Source organism: Rhinatrema bivittatum, chromosome 8 (genome assembly GCF_901001135.1).
Source record: "Rhinatrema bivittatum chromosome 8, aRhiBiv1.1, whole genome shotgun sequence".
NCBI classification, from domain to species: domain Eukaryota; kingdom Metazoa; phylum Chordata; class Amphibia; order Gymnophiona; family Rhinatrematidae; genus Rhinatrema; species Rhinatrema bivittatum.
This window is the reverse complement of record NC_042622.1, coordinates 112594-133088: the sequence shown is the minus strand read 5'-3', so window position 1 is coordinate 133088 and position 20495 is coordinate 112594. Positions and strand designations below refer to the sequence as shown.

General features: G+C 52.0%; 1 protein-coding gene across 4 annotated transcripts in view; it reads right to left on the bottom strand.

Moving 5' to 3' along the window:
• The window catches only part of CCM2L (CCM2 like scaffold protein), a 128732-nt gene extending 109948 nt beyond the window's left edge, over nt 1-18784 (bottom strand). For 2 of the 4 annotated variants that reach the window (XM_029613354.1, XM_029613355.1), the window contains exons 1-2: nt 18688-18784; nt 3665-3832 (exon numbers count right to left, since the gene is read on the bottom strand). In XM_029613354.1, coding sequence (XP_029469214.1) covers nt 3665-3832; nt 18688-18717 — 198 coding nt within the window. In that variant the 5' untranslated portion in view covers nt 18718-18784. Of the gene's footprint in view, nt 1-3664; nt 3833-11906; nt 12023-18687 lie in introns of those variants that run through there. The other 2 variants (XM_029613357.1, XM_029613356.1) reach the window with 2 other exon arrangements.
• Between the last annotated feature and the right edge of the window lie 1711 nt (nt 18785-20495).

Below are 20495 nucleotides of genomic sequence, written 5' to 3'. Positions count from 1 at the left end.
AAATGTGCAAAAGCATAGAAACCTCTCTTCAAGTCCATCAACTCCTAACAATTGTGAGGAAATTTGATGTAGCGATTAATGCGGTCAGTGACTGCTTCAATGACCTGGTTGAGATAGCGTGAGAAAGTGGTTTGGGACATTCACAACGACCAAGTAGCTTGGAAGGAGCCGCTTGCTATGAATTGGAGGGCGGCCAAGAATTTGGTGAGACCGGGGACAGCAGGGGACCTTTGGGTGACCGGATCCAGATCCAGGTACTTACTATACCACCCTTGGCGTGAACCCCGTGGGCATGTTACGGCCTAGCTGCTACATTCTCTGCATTTTTGGCTTGTTGAGTCGCCAGATGTTGCACCTGCTCTTCTTCTGCCACAGCCTTGAGCTCTGCCTCTTCTCCTGCCCGCAGATGGTGTGGACTTTGGATTGTGCTGCTGTTGATTCTGACTACATGCCGGTGAAGAGGGCTTGCAGATTGGAGCGCTGAGGAGAGCAGATATTGCAGTGTGGCATGACCAGCATGCGGACTAAAAACACCTGAAATTTGCAGAGGTGGATAAACCTGTTCTCATCACAAGCTCCCCCAATTGAACAACACAAGCTATGCAGGCTAGCAGGAAGAATATCCTGATCTTGGAAGATACCACAGTGGTCAAAGCTTTCCTGGAGAAGTTTGAAAGGGTCTGGCAGGAGTATGACCCAGCAGTTTAAACTGAAGAGAAGGATGCAGGATTGGGTTTCACTTGGAAAGGAGACTCTACCGCTGATGAGGTCAGAATGGTTTATTTTTTAATCAGGGGAAGTCTTATTTTACTTTTATCCTGAAATGTTTTCGTCCAGGGCAAAGAGCATTGATAGGATGCTGAGGGAGCAGTTAAAAGAAGAGAAGATATAGTTGCATTGGAAAAGGTACAGAGAAGGATGACAAAAATGATAGAGGACTGTTCAGCTTGGAGAAGAGACGGCTGACAGGGGATATGATAGATGTCTATAAAATCATGAGTGGAATAGAAGAGGTAAATACAAAACGCTTATTTACTCTTTCAAAAAATACTAAGACTAGCAACATGTTATGAAGTTAGTATGTAACACATTCAAAAAAAATTGAAGACAATTCTTTTTTACTCAATGCACAATTAAGTTCTGGAATTCATTGCCAGAGGATGTGATTAAGGCAGTTAGCATAGCTGGGTTTTAAAAAGTTTCTGGAGGAAAAATTAATAAACTATTTCTTTTTAAATTTTTTATTTATCATCTTTTAACAATATACAAAATAAACTTTTGCATTAGAAATACAGAGAATTCAAATCAAAGTAACAGTTATCTTGACATATTTAACCCTCTTAACTCGAAGGGTTTATAATTAAATTTCTATTTAATTTTTCTCTTGTTACATAGGAGAACATGGAGAGAAAACAAACATTTCAGAGGAGTACATAAAGAAAAAAAATTACAAACTTTGGCTCCTGTATTCCGCTCCCAAACAAATTCTCCACCCTTATGGCACATTAGGTTGTCTCCTACCATCCAAAAAGACCCGTAGTTGATCAGGTAAAAAAAAAAAAGAAGTATTTCTGACCAGTTTAATGATGCATTTGCATGGATAATGCAGCATAAAGCTGCCTCCTAATGCTAGGGCTTCAGATCTCATCTGTAAGAAAGCTTTTCTGCGCTGTTGCGTAGATTTAGCTAAGTCAGAGTACACATGTAGGAGACCACCACAGTATAATTCATTTATATTTTTTAAATAATTCATCATAATCTTTGAACACTCGTTTCATCAAAAAAAGGTAATAAAGAGTACAGCCCTGCCACAATTTCAATGGTAGAATTTTCTAAATATTCGGTTAGATTTTGAAAGTCCAAACCTTGCATATTTGGAATGACTGGGACAGAGTTGCTTCTTTTTGGTAGGAAGAATAATTTCTTAACTGCAGGGATCTCATCTTGTGGAATCTTTAGAGTCTCCATATTTCCTGAAAGTTAACAAGGGTATTTCACCCATTACAATGGGGAAATTTAAAAGTCTTATATTTAGATGCCTCATAAAGGGGCGGATTTTAAAAGCCCTGCGCGCATAAATCCTTCTGGATTTACGCGCGCAGGGCACTCGCGCACCTATTTTGCATAGGCCGCGGGCGCGCGTAAAGCCCCGGGACGCGCGTAAGTCCTGGGGCTTCGTAAAAGGGGCGGGAGGGGGCGTGTCTGGGGCGTGCCCGAAGACCGGGGGCATGTCCTGGGGGCATGCCCAGGGTCAGGGGGCGGTCCGAGGCGGGTCCAGGGGCGTGGCAAGGCTTCGGGGGCAGGCCGGGAGGGCGGTCCCAAGTCCCCGGCATTGCGGCCTGTGCCGGAGGCTGACGAGGCGGCGCGCACAAGTTACGCCTGCTCGGCACGCGCAGGCTGCCAATTTTGCACGCGTATTTTTTTAAGATCTACCCCAAAGTTTTCTATCGATTCCAGTCTCCTCGACGTATTCGCCCTCTTAGATATCATAGTGGCATTTATACTGTGGAGACTTTTTATTTCCTCATTAACTTTCTTTAGGGAGTCATCATATTCAACAAACCTCTGCTGAATGTCCCGTTCCTGTGTCACAACTTTAGCCGCTATCTCGTCCAGCTTTAGGGTCTGATTGTCTAGTTTGGCCGACATCCTCGCCATAAGGTCCCAGATCATTTCAAGGGTTACGACCGTCTGTTTAATAAATTGCAATGGAGGAGATTTCCTTACCCCAATTTCAGTAGTCAAACTACATTCTCCCGATGGTATGGGGACACCAGTTGCTTCCTGCACTTCTCCCCCCTCTGCGAAGCAGCTGCTGGGGTTTTCGGCTCTCCTCCAGGCAAACCAGCGGCTTCTGGGCCACCCAGCCAGACCCTCCCGATGATGTCATCAGTTTGAGTCATAGCTCCTCCGTCGCAGGCTTGTGGCAAAGCTCTCAACAGCGTTTTCGGGGCAGGAGGGCTCAACGAAAGCTCCCCAGGGGAGTAAGGCTCTCCTCTCGCCTGCTCCCCAGCGGGGGTTGAAGCCCTCAAAACAGGTACGGCAGAGGCGAACTCAGATATTAAACGTTGACCCGTAGCGCTGTCTGGGTCTGGTGGATATACCTGAACTTTGCCTTTTCTCCTATGAGGCATTCTTTGCGGAAAAATTGCCGAAGCTATAATTCAGAAATCTCTGATACCGGAGCATGCAGAGTTGCGACCTCTCAGGACGCCATCTTGGTTTCTCTCTTAATAAACTATTATTAACCAAGCAGACTTCTGAAAATAGCCATTACTTATCTATGCTCAGTAGCAGCATGGGATCTATTTACTATTTGGGATCTTGCCAGATACTTGTGGCCTGGATTGGCCACTGTTGGAAACAGGGTTCTAGGCTTGATGGATCCTCGGTCTGACCCAGTATGGCATGTTCTTATGTTCTTATGTATAGAGCTTCCCTCACCCTATATAGCAGAGTTGTAATTATAGTGGAGTCTGTAGCTAACATTGCCATAGAGATGGAATAAAAATAAAATGTTCCTGTTCCTGTGTTATGAAAGCATAAAGATCAAGACAACTTTAATAAAGAATATTAAAATTCTCCTCATCTTACCTGGCAGAAAAATCTTGCACTCAAACCCTGATCCCCATCATTCTCTCTCCTTCCCCATCCCTGCTTTTACCTTCACCTCCTTTTCCACATAGTCATGCAGCAGGACTTGTGGGTCGATGAGATAATCCGGAGGGTAAACAGGAACTGAGTGCAGAGGTCTCCGGTAGGTGCTATTCCTTGATGCATACCTCCGGGTGGATTTAGGAAAAACCAGACGCCTAATGGGAGATGCGAACCTCTAGAAAGAAATTTTTAAAAGCAAAAAAATGAGACGGCAACAGACTTGAATGTAAAACAAACATTTTTTGGGGTGTCAGCAGTTTCCTACTGCTCTTCTGGGCTTGGGATCCCCACCCTAATTCTTCCTTTGCAATGACCTGGGGGATTTTTCCCTGTTTTATATTTTCTGTCCTTGGCTGGGGATCATGCAACAGGGCTCCGTTCTTATCATGGACCCTAAATCAGTCATTTTAATGCGAGCACAGCCTGATATACAGAATTTGGGATCAGCAACATGTCATTTTCCCATTAAATACTATTTGTTTCATCTTGTATAGAGCTATGTGAATCTTTGAAAAACATTCCACTTAATTTTTGTCAGATTTTTCAAACAACCTAAAAATTCTGGCAATTTTCCAGATTTGAGCCAAGTCTGAAAATATGTTGGATTTCCAAATCATGGGGAGGAAAATTTTCAAAGTCATTTACATGGCTTGTCTGAAGATTCCCTTCCCTTAATCTGGATAAATGTTTGTTCAGGTTTCTAAAACCCAAGTGGGTCCACATTCAAAGGGAATTATTCAGCTAAAAGTTGACTTTTGAATATTTTGGTTAAATTTTAGCTGGATAGCTCATTAGCCAGTTAAGGTTTAGCTGAATAATTCAGGGGTGTTGTGGGGGCATTCTGCGTTTGAGTTTAATTAAATAGATAAGTTACACTGGACCCTTGAGTTACGACTGGCTTGACATACGAGCAACTTAGGTTATGACCAAGTTGTCCGGTTTTGAGTTCCGACCCAGATGCTGCTCGTGCCGCGTGCGTGTGATTTTGTTTTTGCGGATTGCTTGAAATTGGTCCTTTGTTACTGCCAATCGCATTTTTTTGGTCTTGGTAGGCGGGACTTCTACAGCAATTGGCTGGTGCTGCTGCTGCCAATGAGGCCTGTCCATCTCAGGCGCATGTGGACAGACCCGGCACGGCCTTGCAGCAAACAACAGCATCGCGGGACAGCACTCAGCTGGAAAGGTACAGTATCAGGAGGGGAGGGATGAGTATGCTAGGAGGGGGAATGAGCGTGTGGGGGGCCAGAGATGTGCTCAGAAGTGGTGAGGAGGGGGAATGAGCGTGTGGGGGGCCAGAGATGTGCTCAGAAGTGGTAAGGAGGGGGAATGAGCGTGTGGGGGGGGGGGGGGGGGGCCAGAGATGAGCAGTGTGGGGAATGAGCGTGTGGGGGGGGGGGGTGCCAGAGATGTGCTCAGAAGTGGTGGGGAGGGGGAATGAGCGTGTGGGGAGGGGGGCAGAGATGTGCTCAGAAGTGGTGGGGAGGGGGAATGAGCGTGTAGGGGGGGGGGCCAGAGATGTGCTCAGAAGTGGTGGGGAGGGGGAATGAGCGTGTGGGGGGGGGGGGCCAGAGATGTGCTCAGAAGTGGTGGGGAGGGGGAATGAGCGTGTGGGGGGGGGGGGGCCAGAGATGTGCTCAGAAGTGGTGGGGAGGGGGAATGAGCGTGTGGGGGGGGGGGGGCCAGAGATGTGCTCAGAAGTGGTGGGGAGGGGGAATGAGCGTGTGGGGGGGGGGCCAGAGATGTGCTCAGAAGTGGTGGGGAGGGGGAATGAGAGTGTGGGGGGCCAGAGATGTGCTCAGAAGTGGTGGGGAGGGGGAATGAGCGGGTGGGGGGGGGCCAGAGATGTGCTCAGAAGTGGTGGGGAGGGGGAATGAGCGTGTTGGGGGGGGGGGCCAGAGATATGGTCAGAAGTGGTGGGGAGGGGGAATGAGCATGTGGGGGGCCAGAGATGTGCTCAGAAGTGGTGGGGAGGGGGAATGAGCGTGTGGGGGGCCAGAGATGTGCTCAGAAGTGGTGGGGAGGGGGAATGAGCTTATGGGGGGCCAGAGATGTGCTCAGAAGTGATGGGAGGGGGAATGAGCGTGTGGGGGGGGGGCCAGAGATGTGCTCAGAAGTGGTGGGGAGGGGGAATGAGCGTGTGGGGGGCCAGAGATGTGCTCAGAAGTGGTGGGGAGGGGGAATGAGCGTGTGGGGGGCCAGAGATGTGCTCAGAAGTGGTGGGGAGGGGGAATGAGCGTGTGGGGGGCCAGAGATGTGCTCAGAAGTGGTGGGGAGGGGGAATGAGCGCGTGGGGGGCCAGAGATGTGCTCAGAAGTGGTGGGAGGGGGAATGAGCGTGTGGGGGGGCCAGAGATGTGCTCAGAAGTGGTGGGGAGGGGGAATGAGCGTGGGGGGGGGGGGCCAGAGATGTGCTCAGAAGTGGTGGGGAGGGGGAATGAGCGTGTGGAGGGCCAGAGATGTGCTCAGAAGTGGTGGGGAGGGGGAATGAGCGTGTGGGGGGCCAGAGATGTGCTCAGAAGTGGTGGGGAGGGGGAATGAGCGTGTGGGGGGCCAGAGATGTGCTCAGAAGTGGTGGGGAGGGGGAATGAGCGTGTGGGGGGCCAGAGATGTGCTCAGAAGTGGTGGGGAGAGGGAATGAGCGTGTGGGGGGCCAGAGATGTGCTCAGAAGTGGTGGGGAGGGGGAATGAGCGTGTGGGGAGGGGGGCCAGAGATGTGCTCAGAAGTGGTGGGGAGGGGGAATGAGCGTGTGGGGGACCAGAGATGTGCTCAGAAGTGGTGGGAGGGGGAATGAGCGTGTGGGGGGGCCAGAGATGTGCTCAGAAGTGGTGGGGAGGGGGAATGAGCGTGTGGGGGGCCAGAGATGTGCTCAGAAGTGATGGGGAGGGGGAATGAGCGTGGGGGGGGGGGCAGAGATGTGCTCAGAAGTGGTGGGGAGGGGGAATGAGCGTGTGGGGGGCCAGAGATGTGCTCAGAAGTGGTGGGGAGGGGGAATGAGCGTGTGGCGGGGGTCAGAGATGTGCTCAGAAATGATGGGAGGGGGAATGAGCGTGTGGGGGGGGGTCAGAGATGTGCTCAGAAATGATGGGAGGGGGAATGAGCGTGTGGGGGGGGCCAGAGATGTGCTCAGAAGTGGTGGGGAGGGGGAATGAGCGTGTGGGGGGCCAGAGATGTGCTCAGAAGTGGTGGGGAGGGGGAATGAGCGTGGTAGGGGGGGCCAGAGATGTGCTCAGAAGTGGTGGGAGGGGGAATGAGCGTGTGGGGGGGCCAGAGATGTGCTCAGAAGTGATGGGGAGGGGGAATGAGCGTGTGGGGGGGGGGGCCAGAGATGTGCTCAGAAGTGATGGAAGGGGGAATGAGCGTGTGGGGGGCAGAGATGTGCTCAGAAGTGGTGGGGAGGGGGAATGAGCGTGTGGGGGGCCAGAGATGTGCTCAGAAGTGATGGGAGGGGGAATGAGCGTGGGTGGGGGGGGGGCCAGAGATGTGCTCAGAAGTGGTGGGAGGGGGAATGAGCGTGTGGGGGGGGGGGGCCAGAGATGTGCTCAGAAGTGGTGGGGAGGGGGAATGAGCGTGTGGGGGGCCAGAGATGTGCTCAGAAGTGGTGGGGAGGGGGAATGAGCGTGTGGGGGGCCAGAGATGTGCTCAGAAGTGGTGGGGAGGGGGAATGAGCGTGTGGGGGGCCAGAGATGTGCTCAGAAGTGGTGGGGAGGGGGAATGAGCGTGTGAGGGGCCAGAGATGTGCTCAGAAGTGGTGGGGAGGGGGAATGAGCATGTGGGGGGGGGGGGGCCAGAGATGTGCTCAGAAGTGGTGGGGAGGGGGAATGAGCGTGTGGGGGGGGGGGCCAGAGATGTGCTCAGAAGTGGTGGGGAGGGGGAATGAGCGTGTGGGGGGCCAGAGATGTGCTCAGAAGTGGTGGGGAGGGGGAATGAGCGTGTGGGGGGGGGGGGGCCAGAGATGTGCTCAGAAGTGGTGGGGAGGGGGAATGAGCGTGTGTGGGGGGGGGGGCCAGAGATGTGCTCAGAAGTGGTGGGGAGGGGGAATGAGCATGTGGGGGGCCAGAGATGTGCTCAGAAGTGGTGGGGAGGGGAATGAGCGTTTGGGGGGCCAGAGATGTGCTCAGAAGTGGTGGGGAGGGGGAATGAGCGTGTGGGGGGCCAGAGATGTGCTCAGAAGTGGTGGGGAGAGGGAATGAACATGTGGGGGGCCAGAGATGTGCTCAGAAGTGGTGGGGAGGGGGGAATGAGCGTGTGTGTGTGGGGGGGGGGGCCAGAGATGTGCTCAGAAGTGGTGGGGAGGGGAAATGAGCACGTGGGGGGCCAGAGATGTGCTCAGAAGTGGTGGGGAGGGGGAATGAGCCTGTAGGAGCCAGAGATGTGCTCAGAAGTGATGGGGAGGGGGAATGAGCGTGTGGAGGGTCAGAGATGTGCTCACAAGTGGTGGGGAGGGGGAATGAGCGTGTGGGGGGGGGGGCCAGAGATGTGCTCACAAGTGGTGGGGAGGGGGAATGAGCACGTGGGGGGCCAGAGATGTGCTCAGAAGTGGTGGGGAGAGGGAATGAGCGTGTGGAGGGTCAGAGATGTGCTCACAAGTGGTGGGGAGGGGGAATGAGCGTGTGGGGGGGGGGGGGGGCCAGAGATGTGCTCACAAGTGGTGGGGAGGGGGAATGAGCAGGTGGGGGGCCAGAGATGTGCTCAGAAGTGGTGGGGAGGGGGAATGAGCGTGTGGGGGGCCAGAGATGTGCTCAGAAGTGATGGGGAGGGGGAAAGAGCGTGTGGGAGCCAGAGATGTGCTCACAAGTGGTGGGGAGGGGGAATGAGCATGTGGGGGGCCAGAGATGTGCTCACAAGTGGTGGGGAGGGGGAATGAGCATGTGTGGGGGGCCAGAGATGTGCTCAGAAGTGGTGGGGAGGGGGAATGAGCGTGTGGGGGGCCAGAGATGTGCTCAGAAGTGATGGGGAGGGGGAATGAGCGTGTGGGGGGGCCAGAGATGTGCTCAGAAGTGGTGGGGAGGGGGAATGAGCGTGTGGGGGGGGGGGGCCAGAGATGTGCTCAGAAGTGGTGGGGAGGGGGAATGAGCGTGTGGGGGGGGGGGCCCAGAGATGTGCTCACAAGTGGTGGGAGGGGGGAATGAGCGTGTGGGGGGCCAGAGATGTGTTCAGAAGTGGTGGGGAGGGGGAATGAGCGTGTGGGGGGGGGCCCAGAGATGTGCTCAGAAGTGATGGAAGGGGGAATGAGCGTGTGGGGGGCAGAGATGTGCTCAGAAGTGGTGGGGAGGGAGAATGAGCGTGTGAGGGGCCAGAGATGTGCTCAGAAGTGATGGGGAGGGGGGAAATGAGCGTGTGGGGGGGCAGAGATGTGCTCAGAAGTGGTGGGGAGGGAGAATGAGCGTGTGAGGGGCCAGAGATGTGCTCAGAAGTGATGGGGAGGGGGAAATGAGCGTGTGGGAGCCAGAGATGTGCTCAGAAGTGATGGGGAGGGGGAATGAGCGTGTGGCGGGCCAGAGATGTGCTCACAAGTGGTGGGAGGGGGGAATGAGCGTGTGGGGGGCCAGAGATGTGTTCAGAAGTGGTGGGGAGGGGGAATGAGCGTGTGGGGGGGGGCCCAGAGATGTGCTCACAAGTGGTGGGAGGGGGAATGAGCGTGTGGGGGGCCAGAGATGTGTTCAGAAGTGGTGGGGAGGGGGAATGAGCGTGTGGGGGGGGGGGCCAGAGATGTGCTCAGAAGTGATGGAAGGGGGAATGAGCGTGTGGGGGGGGGGGCCAGAGATGTGCTCAGAAGTGGTGGGGAGGGAGAATGAGCGTGTGAGGGGCCAGAGATGTGCTCAGAAGTGATGGGGAGGGGGAAATGAGCGTGTGGGAGCCAGAGATGTGCTCAGAAGTGATGGGGAGGGGGAATGAGCGTGTGGCGGGCCAGAGATGTGCTCACAAGTGGTGGGGAGGGGGAATGAGCATGTGGGGGGCCAGAGATGTGCTCACAAGTGGTGGGGAGGGGGAATGAGCGTGTGGGGGGGGGGGGCCAGAGATGTGCTCACAAGTGGTGGGGAGGGGGAATGAGCATGTGTGGGGGGCCAGAGATGTGCTCAGAAGTGGTGGGGAGGGGGAATGAGCGTGTGGGGGGCCAGAGATGTGCTCAGAAGTGATGGGGAGGGGGAATGAGCGTGTGGGGGGCCAGAGATGTGCTCAGAAGTGGTGGGGAGGGGGAATGAGCGTGTGGGGGGGCCAGAGATAGTGCTCAGAAGGTGGTGGGGAGGGGGAATGAGCGTGTGGGGGCCAGAGATGTGCTCCATGAAGTGGTGGGGAGGGGGAATGAGACGTGTGGGGGGGGGGGGCCAGAGATGTGCTCAGAAGTGGTGGGAGGGGGAATGAGCGTGTGGGGGGCAGAGATGTGCTCAGAAGTGATGGGGAGGGGGAATGAGCGTGTGGGGGGGGGCCAGAGATGTGCTCAGAAGTGATGGGAGGGGGAATGAGCGTGTGGGGGGCAGAGATGTGCTCAGAAGTGGTGGGAGGGGGAATCGAGCGTGTGGGGGGCCAGGATGTGCTCAGAAGTGATGGGAGGGGGAATGAGCGTGTGGGGGGGGGGGCCAGAGATGTGCTCAGAAGTGGTGGGGAGGGGGAATGAGCGTGGGTGGGGGGGGGGGGGGCCAGAGATGTGCTCAGAAGTGGTGGGAGGGGGAATGAGCGTTTGTGGGGGGGGGGGCCCAGAGATGTGCTCAGAAGTGGTGGGGAGGGGGAATGAGCGTTGTGGGGGGCCAGAGATGTGCTCAGAAGTGGTGGGGAGGGGGAATGAGCGTGTGTGGGGGGCCAGAGATGTGCTCAGAAGTGGTGGGGAGGGGGAATGAGCGTGTGGGGGGCCAGAGATGTGCTCACAAGTGGTGGGGAGGGGGAATGAGCGTGGGGGGGGGGGGGGGCCAGAGATGTGCTCAGAAGTGATGGAAGGGGGAATGAGCGTGTGGGGGGCAGAGATGTGCTCACAAGTGGTGGGGAGGGGGAATGAGCGTGTGGGGGGGCCAGAGATGTGCTCAGAAGTGGTGGGGAGGGGGAATGAGCGTGTGGGGGGGGGGGGGGCCAGAGATGTGCTCAGAAGTGGTGGGGAGGGGGAATGAGCATGTGCGGGGCCAGAGATGTGCTCAGAAGTGGTGGGGAGGGGGAATGAGCGTGTGGGGGGGCCAGAGATGTGCTCAGAAGTGGTGGGGAGGGGGAATGAGCGTGTGGGGGGGCCAGAGATGTGCTCAGAAGTGATGGAAGGGGGAATGAGCGCGTGGGGGGCCAGAGATGTGCTCAGAAGTGGTGGGGAGGGGGAATGAGCGCGTGGGGGGTCAGAGATGTGCTCAGAAGTGGTGGGGAGGGGGAATGAGCGTGTGGGGGGCCAGAGATGTGCTCAGAAGTGGTGGGGAGGGGGAATGAGCGTGTGTGTGGGGGGGGGGCCAGAGATGTGCTCAGAAGTGGTGGGGAGGGGGAATGAGCGTGTGTGGGGGGGGGGGGCCAGAGTTGTGCTCAGAAGTGATGGGAGGGGGAATGAGCGTGTGTGGGGGGGGGGGGGCCAGAGATGTGCTCAGAAGTGGTGGGTAGGGGGAATGAGCGTGTGTGTGTGTGGGGGGGGGGGGGGGGGCAAGAGATGTGCTCCGAAGTTGTGGGGAGGGGGAATGAGTGTCTGGGGTTGATGGGGGTTTTTTTGTTGTACACCTTTTTAGATTTCTTATTTTTTCTTATTTCTTCTCCCTGATGAACATCACTTTTGTCATAGAAGCGTTCAAATTGGCCCCAAAAAGGCTAGAAAAGAAGCAAAGAAAGGAAGACAATATAAAAAAAAGCAATCTCAATCGAAAAGAAGGAAATTGTGCAGAAATATGAGAGTGGCGTTCGTGTGAGCGATCTCGCTCTCATATACAGCACCATTTTCTCAATCTTACCAAGAAAAGGTTTGTACAAGGAAGTTAGTGTGGCTTGAGGTGTCACTCAAATTACCAAGCAACGATCAACAGTGATAGAAGAGGTAGAAAGGATATTGCTAGTGTGGATAAACGAAAGGCAGATGGCAGGTGATAGCCTGTCTGAATGTCTCATCTGTGAAAGAGCTAGGGCTATAAATGCAGATATCGTAAAGGATAAGCCATCAACAAGTGAACATGGTGAAATATTTCGTGCCAGTAAGGGGTGATTTCACAATTTTAAAGCGAGAACTGGGGTTCATAGTGTAGCTAGGCCTCGTGACGCTGCCAGTGCTGATAGAAAGGCTGCTGAAGACCACATACCCCACTTCGAAGCAACGACACAGAGAAATGGCTTTTCCTGTCAGCAAGTTTCAACCTCCCGGCCTTTCCTCTCTACTCCACAAGGCCGGTCCAAGGGTCCACCGCTCTGGCCACAACTAGGGATGTGCAGACAAAAAGTTTATGTTCATAAGTCCATAAGTCGAAGGTGAGGGTCAATTTCGGTCAATATGGACATATGTAGAATTCCATAAGTTGAGGCTATGTCCATACGTGCACCGGTTCCCTAAATAAAAATTTAAACCCCTCACCCTCCTTAATCCTCCCCCAAGACTTACCAAAACTCCCTGGTGGTCCAGCGGGGAGTCAGGAAGCCATTCCTGTATTCCTTTGCGAGGAGCATGTGACGTCGGCGTCACGTCGGAGTGACGCCGTTGTCACGTGGTTCACCGCGCCTCCGCTCCCGGACCCCTCGTTGTACCACCAGGGAGGTTTGGTAAGTCTTGGGGGGGGTCAGGAGGGTGGGGGGTTTAAGTGTTTATTTAGGATCAACGATCGCGATTTCCAACTTATTCAACATAGCTATGTTGAATAAGTTGGAAATCGCGCCTCATCACTTTTTTAAGTTAAAAAAAAAAAAGTTGCGTTTTACATATGCGTTGAAAACGAATGCACACCCCTATCCACAACATCTGTTATAAAATTCCTTCACTTGTGCGTCCCAAAGCTTAACTTATGCTGCCGAGCACATACAAGTTTAAAATTAGCAGCACACATACGTGCGCCAGGGCTATTTCGTAACATGCATGCGTATGTGCGCATAGGATATAAGATCAGCAGCACACATACGTGCGCCGGGGCTATTTCATAACATGCACGCGAATGTGCGCATAGGATATAAGATCAGCAGCACACATACGTGCGCCAGGGCTATTTCGTAATATGCACGCGTATGTGCGCATAGGATATAAGATCAGCAGCACACAAAAGTGCGCCAGGGCTATTTTGTAACATGCACGCGTATGTGCGCATAGGATATAAGATCAGCAGCACACATACGTGCGCCAGGGCTATTTCGTAACATGCACGCGTATGTGCATATAGGATATAAGATCAGCAGCACACATACGTGCGCCGGGGCTATTTCATAACATGCACACGTATGTGCGCATAGGATATAAGATCAGCAGCACACATACGTGCGCCAGGGCTATTTCGTAACATGCACGCGTATGTGCATATAGGATATAAGATCAGCAGCACACATACGTGCGCCGGGGCTATTTCATAACATGCACACGTATGTGCGCATAGGATATAAGATCAGCAGCACACATACATGCGCCAGGGCTATTTCGTAACATGCACGCGTATGTGCGCATAGGATATAAGATCAGCAGCACACATACATGCGCCAGGGCTATTTCGTAACATGCACGCGTATGTGCGCAATGGGGCGGATTTTAAAAGCCCTGCTCGCGTAAATCCGCCCGGATTTACGCGAGAAGGGCCTTGCACGCCGGCGCGCCTATTTTCCATAGGCCCGCCGGCGCGCGCAGAGCCCCGGGACTCTCGTAAGTCCCGGGGTTTTTCGAGGGGGGCGTGTCGGGGCGGGGCCGATCGGCGCGGCGTTTTGGGGGCGGGACGCGGCATTTCGAGGGCGGGCCTGGGGGCGTGGTTTCGGGCCGGGGCGGTCTGGGGGCGTGGCTGCGCCATCCGGAACCGCCCCCGGATTGCGTCTCCGCGCGCCAGCGGGCTGCTGGCGCGCGTGGATTTACGCCTCCCTCTGGGAGGCGTAAATCCAGGGATAAAGGTGGGGGGGGGTTTAGATAGGGCCGGGGGGGTGGGTTAGGTAGAGGAAGGGAGGGGAAGGTGAGGGGAGGGCGAAAGGGAGTTCCCTCCGAGGCCGCTCCTATTTCGGAGCGGCCTCGGAGGGAACGGAGACAGGCTGCGCGGCTCGGCGCGCGCCGATCCAGGATTTTAGCAGATACGCGCATATCTACTAAAATCCAGCGTACTTTTGTTTGCGCCTGGTGCGCCAACAAAAGTACGCGCTCGCGCTGTTTTATAAAATCTACCCCAATGGATATAAGATCAGCACACACATACATGCGCCAGGGCTATTTCGTAACATGCACGCGTATGTGCGCATAGGGGTAGATTTTCAAACACGGCGCATTCGTGTACTTTTGCTGGCGCATCAGGCACAAGCAAAAGTACGCGGGATTTTAGTAGATACGCGCGTAGTCGCGCGTATCTACTAAAATCCTGGATCGGCGCGCGCAAGGCTATCGATTACGTATAGCCGGTGCGCGCCGAGCCGCGCAGCCTACCCCCGTTCGGAGCGGCCTTGGAGGGAATCCTCTAACGCCCTCCCCTCACCTTCCCCTCCCTTCCTCTACCTAACCCACCCCCCTGGCCCTGTCTAAACCCCCCCTTTACCTTTGTCGGGGGATTTACGCCTCCCGGAGGGATACGTAAATCCCCGCGCATCACCAGGTCCCTAGTGCGCCGGGACGCGACCTGGGGGTGGGTATGGAGGGCGCGGCCGCGCCCCCGGACCGCGCCGGGCCGTAACCACGCCCCCAGGCCCGCCCCCAAAATGCTGCCGACACGCCCCGAAAACAGCGCGGCGCTCGGCCCCGCCCCTGACACGCCCCCGACACGCCCCCTCTCCGAAAACCCCGGGACTTACGCGAGTCCCGGGGCTCTGCGCGCGCCGGTAGGCCTATGTAAAATAGGCCTACCGGCGCGCAGGGCCCTGCTCGCCTAAATCCGCCCGGCCGCGAGAGACTCTTCTTGTGGCCGGGAGGCCAACTGAAACTCCATTTCAGGCTAGAGCCACCCCTGACGTCGGGCCTGCGTCTCCAGCCTCACCATGATTACTCTCCAGGGTCCTGCCTCCTTAGGTGCGAGGCCGCACCTCCACAGTTCATTTAAAGGGCCAGTCCTGTGGCTCCTCCTAGTGACGTCATCAAGGGAGTTCTTTGGCCCTATAAAAGGGGCCTGCAGTCACTTGAGGTTTGCCTTTGCAACAAGGACTCTTGTTCCTTGTTGCCCTGGCTTCCTAGTTCCCGTGCCTTCTCATTATCTTTGTTTGATCTCTACCTGGTAGCGACCTCCGCCTGCCTGACTATGCTGACCGCTCCAGACCTGACCGCCGCCTGGCTGACCACTCTGTCCTCTCTCTGGGAGACCTCCAGAGGCCCCACCTAAATCCAGGCGCTCCGGGTACCCAAGGGCTCAACCTGCGGAAACCCCGGACTGTTATTGGTGAAGCTCCAGCGAGCCTCGGTCTCCTCATGAGCTCCGCCTCCTGGTAGCAGACGCTCTCTGGGTCCGACCAGAGGGCTGTACCAATTCTGTGCCAGGTCAAGGGTCCACCTCCAACGCAACAGCCCTTTTCTGTTCATAAATTGCCCTACCCTCCAATATACCCAAAACTTTGTTCCTTACACCAAGGGCTACGCGTGGGCGTAGATTTGTGCGCACAAGCCGGCGAGCACAAATCTACGCCCGATTTTATAACATGCGCACACAGCTGCACACATGTTATAAAATCCGGGGTCAGCGCGCGCACGGGGGTGCACACTTATGCACCTTGCACGCGCCGAGCCCAAGGGGAGCCCTGATGGCTTTCCCTGTTTCCTCTGAGGCCGTTCCGAAATCAGAGCGGCCTCGGAGGGAACTTTCTTTCTGCTCCCCCCTCCTTCCCCTCCCTTCCCCTATCTAACCCGCCCCCCAGCCCTACCTAAATCCCCCCACCTTTATTTTGTTATTTACGCCTGCCTGAGGCAGGCATAACTTGCGCGCGCCAGCCGGCTACTGGCGTGCGATCCCACGGCACGGCCGCTGTGCCGGAGGCCTCGGTCCTGCCCCCGGTGCACCGACGCCGTGGCCTTCACCCGTTCCCTCCCAGGCCGTTCTGATTTCAGAGCAGTCTGTGAGAGAACTTCCCTTCCCACCCCTTCCCCTAACCTTCCCACCCCCTAGCCCTATTCTAACCTCCCCCCGACCTCTATCTCACCTTTTGTGCCTGCCTCCGGGCAGCCTGCTGGCAGGTGATCCTCTGACACAGTGGCAAATGGCCGCTGTGACAGAGACCTCTGGCCCCGCCCCCAGACTGCCCCTTTTTTAAAGCCCCGGGACTGACGCGTCCTGGGGCTTTTGCGCATTGCTGGGCCTTTCTAAAATAGGCCCGGCACACATAATTCCCTCTACTCGCATAAATCCACTGGTTTTAACGCCAGAAATAACGACACCTTTTTTCCTGGTGTTAAGCTGTAGAATATGTCCAAAACTGCCATAACGCAATTTGCAATAAAGATTGCATTTTGGCCATTTCTAGGCTGTGGGGGGGGATAGAGAGAGAGCCACTGGGAGGCCTTCACAGTATTCAACTATTTATATGACTGCAGGAGGGACAGCTAATTCTCGAGGTGAGGTACTGGTGATGGTTAGGGTTTACATGCAGAGTGAGACATACGAATTGCACAGTACGACCTCGGTGAACATTTGACCTCATTTGGGGTGAGGATAGTCTCACAAAGATGAGATTTTTCTACTATGTTATCTCACCCTGGCTTGACGGTACCCTGCTATAGAATCCATCAAGCATCTCTACATAGAAAGAATATGCTCCCTGATCAAAAAAAATAAAACTGAATTCAGAGCTGCACTATTTTCTGAATTTACCTTGGGGTCTCTGATTAAATGCAAGGTGAACATGTTTAAGACTGACACCTGTCACTCCATTAAATATGCAAATGATAGTTTGCACCAAGCAAAACAGTAAACTTACATTGCACTAGGACAAGAACACAAGAGGAAACAGGTGAAGACATAACCACAACCTCATCCTCTCTCTCTGTCACATTGGACCAGTAATATGTAAAGACATGTTTAATCAGTACTTTCTTCATGTTTGGAATGCTATTATATTTGTATAGATGTAAGTTACATTAAAGAAAATTTAAAAAATGAAGAAAGAAAGAATGCCTGTTGTTGTTTGTTGGGGAAGGGAAGAGAGAAAGTGTGTTGTGTCGCTGTAGCTGCTCTTCTAATCCAGAGAAATGTCAAAGGTTCCCAGGTATAGCCACTAAGGATTGTTTTCATAGCTAGCCATATACATGCAAGTTCATACTTTCCCTTTCAAAAGTGGCTACAGAGATTTGTCTCTGATTTTCTGCAGATACTTTTTCCACGGAAAACAATGGGCCAAATTTTAAAAGAGTTGCTCGTGCTAAAAGGTCCATATACACGAGTATATATATATATAATATATATAGTATATATTATGTGCATATATGAGCATGCATGAGCTTATGAAAAGGGGTAGGACATGAGCATTCCAGGGCGAGGACAACACTTATGAACATAAATCCATATTTTAAAACCAGAGGCCAGAGGTGGAGCGCACTGTTAACCCGCGATTGGACGCGCGATTTCGACGCACTAGTTTTACTCCTTATTCAGTAAGGGGCAATAGCACGTCAAAAACACGCGTTCAACCCGCGGCACCTAATAGCACCCTCAACATGCAAATGCATGATGATGGTCCTATTAGGTATTCCGCGCGATTCAGTAAGTAAAATGTGCAGCCAAGCCGCACATTTTACTTTAAGAAATTAGCGCCTACCCAAAGGTCAGTGTTAATTTCTGCCGGCGCCGGGGAAGTGCACAGAAAAGCAGTAAAAACTGCTTTTCTGTGCACCCTCTGACTTAATATCATGGCGATATTAAGTCGGAGGCCCCAAAAGTTAAAAAAAGTAAAAAATAAAAAACTAAAAAAAATTGAAATAGGCCCGCGGCTTGCGGGTTGAAAAGCGGACGCTCAATTTTGCCGGCGTCCGGTTTCCGAACCCATAGCTGTCAGTGGGCTCGAGAACCGACGCTGGCAAAATTGAGTGTCGGCTGTCAAACCCGCTGACAGCCACCGCTCCTGTCCAAAAAGAGGCGCTAGGGACGCGCTAGGGACGCGCTAGTGTCCCTAGCGCGTCCCTAGCGCCTCTTTTTGCCGCGGACCCTAATTTAAATAAATTAATTTACTGTATTGCGCGCACAGGAGAGTGGACACTCGCCCGCTCTCCCGCGATTTTTACTGTATCGGCCCAACAGAGGGCTCTGGAAGACCTCAAGATACATTGAACAAATTGGTGGATTACTTGGTAAAACTGGGAATGTCCGTCACATGAGTATGGTAAAGCTGACAAAGTCCTAAGGAAGATATGTGAAGCTCATTTGCTTGAGTAACCAGTTAACATTATGTGTGGCAGGCATATTTTAAATTATACATATTCAGCTGCATGCATGATTTTAAATTTCAGTGAATGTCCAGGGTACCTGAGGGCTTGTTTTAAAGTCACCATCCCTGTGAATATTGTTATTTTCCCTAACCTAACTTTGCTTCTAAGCCCAATTAGTTTTCCCACTGGTAAAAGTATGCACATCTTTTATTTCTATGCAAACTTTTACATGGGTAAATGGCTTTTAAAAATTGCCCACCCTGTGTATATGGGAAAAAGGCTTAAATGAATCAGGCCTTCCGTACACCTTTCTGCTGACAGATCACTAATTCTTGAAAAGAACTCATATTCCAGTAAAGAGTGAAAGAGATGATCAAGCATGAGAATAAAACCATTATCAAGATGCACATTCCACACCAGCACCACATTAAAAGTCAGATTTACAAAGTCTTTTTCTCATTCTTTGCTAATGGAAAAGCGATTAATGCACAGAACTGTAACAGCTTTTATCCAATAGACTCTTCTCAGACTAAACGCCACAATACAGTGCTTTATTACAATTTACATTTTTTACTCACATTCTTTCTTTTCTTAGATTCATACTCCATGTCCTGCTTCCTCCTGTTCCGCTCTCATTCTGCTCCCTGCCTCTGCTGCCCTTCCTTTCAATGCTCTTCCTATTCACAACATTCCTTGTTTTTTTCCTGTGTAGGAAACTCCACCAAAGGCCAACACAGGACTGATGTAAACTTGCTGAGTTCCTGCCCCTTCTGGGACAGATAAGTAGCTGAAAGGGTTGAAATAGCAGATTGTGCTTCCAGTCAAAGTACAATAATCAAAGCTGACTGTGGCAACCTATGTGCTTTAAGTGATAGCACTCAGCCATGGCATAATTATCATACTGTGTGCTTTAAGTGATAGCACTCAGCCATGGCGTAATTATCATACTGTGTGCTTTAAATGATAGCACTCATCCATGGCGTAATTATCATACTGTGTGCTTTAAGTTATAGCACTCATCATGGCATAATTATCATACTATGTGCTTTAAGTGATAGCACTCAGCCATGGCATAATTATCATACTATGTGCTTTAAATGATAGCACTCAGCCATGGCATAATTATCATAATATGTGCTTTAAGTGATAGCACTCAGCCATGGCGTAATTATCATACTATGTGCTTTAAGTGATAGCACTCAGCCATGGCATAATTATCATACTATGTGCTTTAAGTGATTGCACTCAGCCATGGCATAATTATCATACTATGTGCTTTAAGTGATTGCACTCAGCCATGGCATAATTATCATACTATGTGCTTTAAGTGATAGCACTCAGCCATGGCATAATTATCATACTATGTGCTTTAAGTGATAGCACTCAGCCATGGCATAATTATCATACTATGTGCTTTAAGTGATAGCACTCAGCCATGGCATAATTATCATACTATGTGCTTTAAGTGATAGCACTCAGCCATGGCGTAATTATCATACTATATGCTTTAAGTGATAGCACTCAGCCATGGCGTAATTATCATACTATGTGCTTTAAGTGATAGCACTCATCATGGCATGATTATCATACTATGTGCTTTAAGTTATAGCACTCAGCCATGGCATAATTATCATACTATGTGCTTTAAATGATAGCACTCAGCCATGGCATAATTATCATACTGTGTGCTTTAAGTGATAGCACTCAGCCATGGCATAATTATCATACTATGTGCTTTAAGTGATAGCACTCAGCCATGGCGTAATTATCATACTATGTGCTTTAAGTGATAGCACTCAGCCATGGCGTAATTATCATACTATGTGCTTTAAGTGATAGCACTCATCATGGCATGATTATCATACTATGTGCTTTAAGTTATAGCACTCAGCCATGGCATAATTATCATACTATGTGCTTTAAATGATAGCACTCAGCCATGGCATAATTATCATACTGTGTGCTTTAAATGATAGCACTCAGCCATGGCATAATTATCATACTATGTGCTTTAAGTGATAGCACTCAGCCATGGCATAATTATCATACTATGTGCTTTAAATGATAGCACTCAGCCATGGCATAATTATCATACTATGTGCTTTAAATGATAGCACTCAGCCATGGCATAATTATCATACTATGTGCTTTAAATGATAGCACTCAGCCATGGCGTAATTATCATACTATGTGCTTTAAATGATAGCACTCAGCCATGGCGTAATTATCATACTATGTGCTTTAAATGATAGCACTCAGCCATGGCATAATTATCATACTATGTGCTTTAAATGATAGCACTCAGCCATGGCATAATTATCATACTATGTGCTTTAAGTGATAGCACTCAGCCATGGCATAATTATCATACTATGTGCTTTAAGTG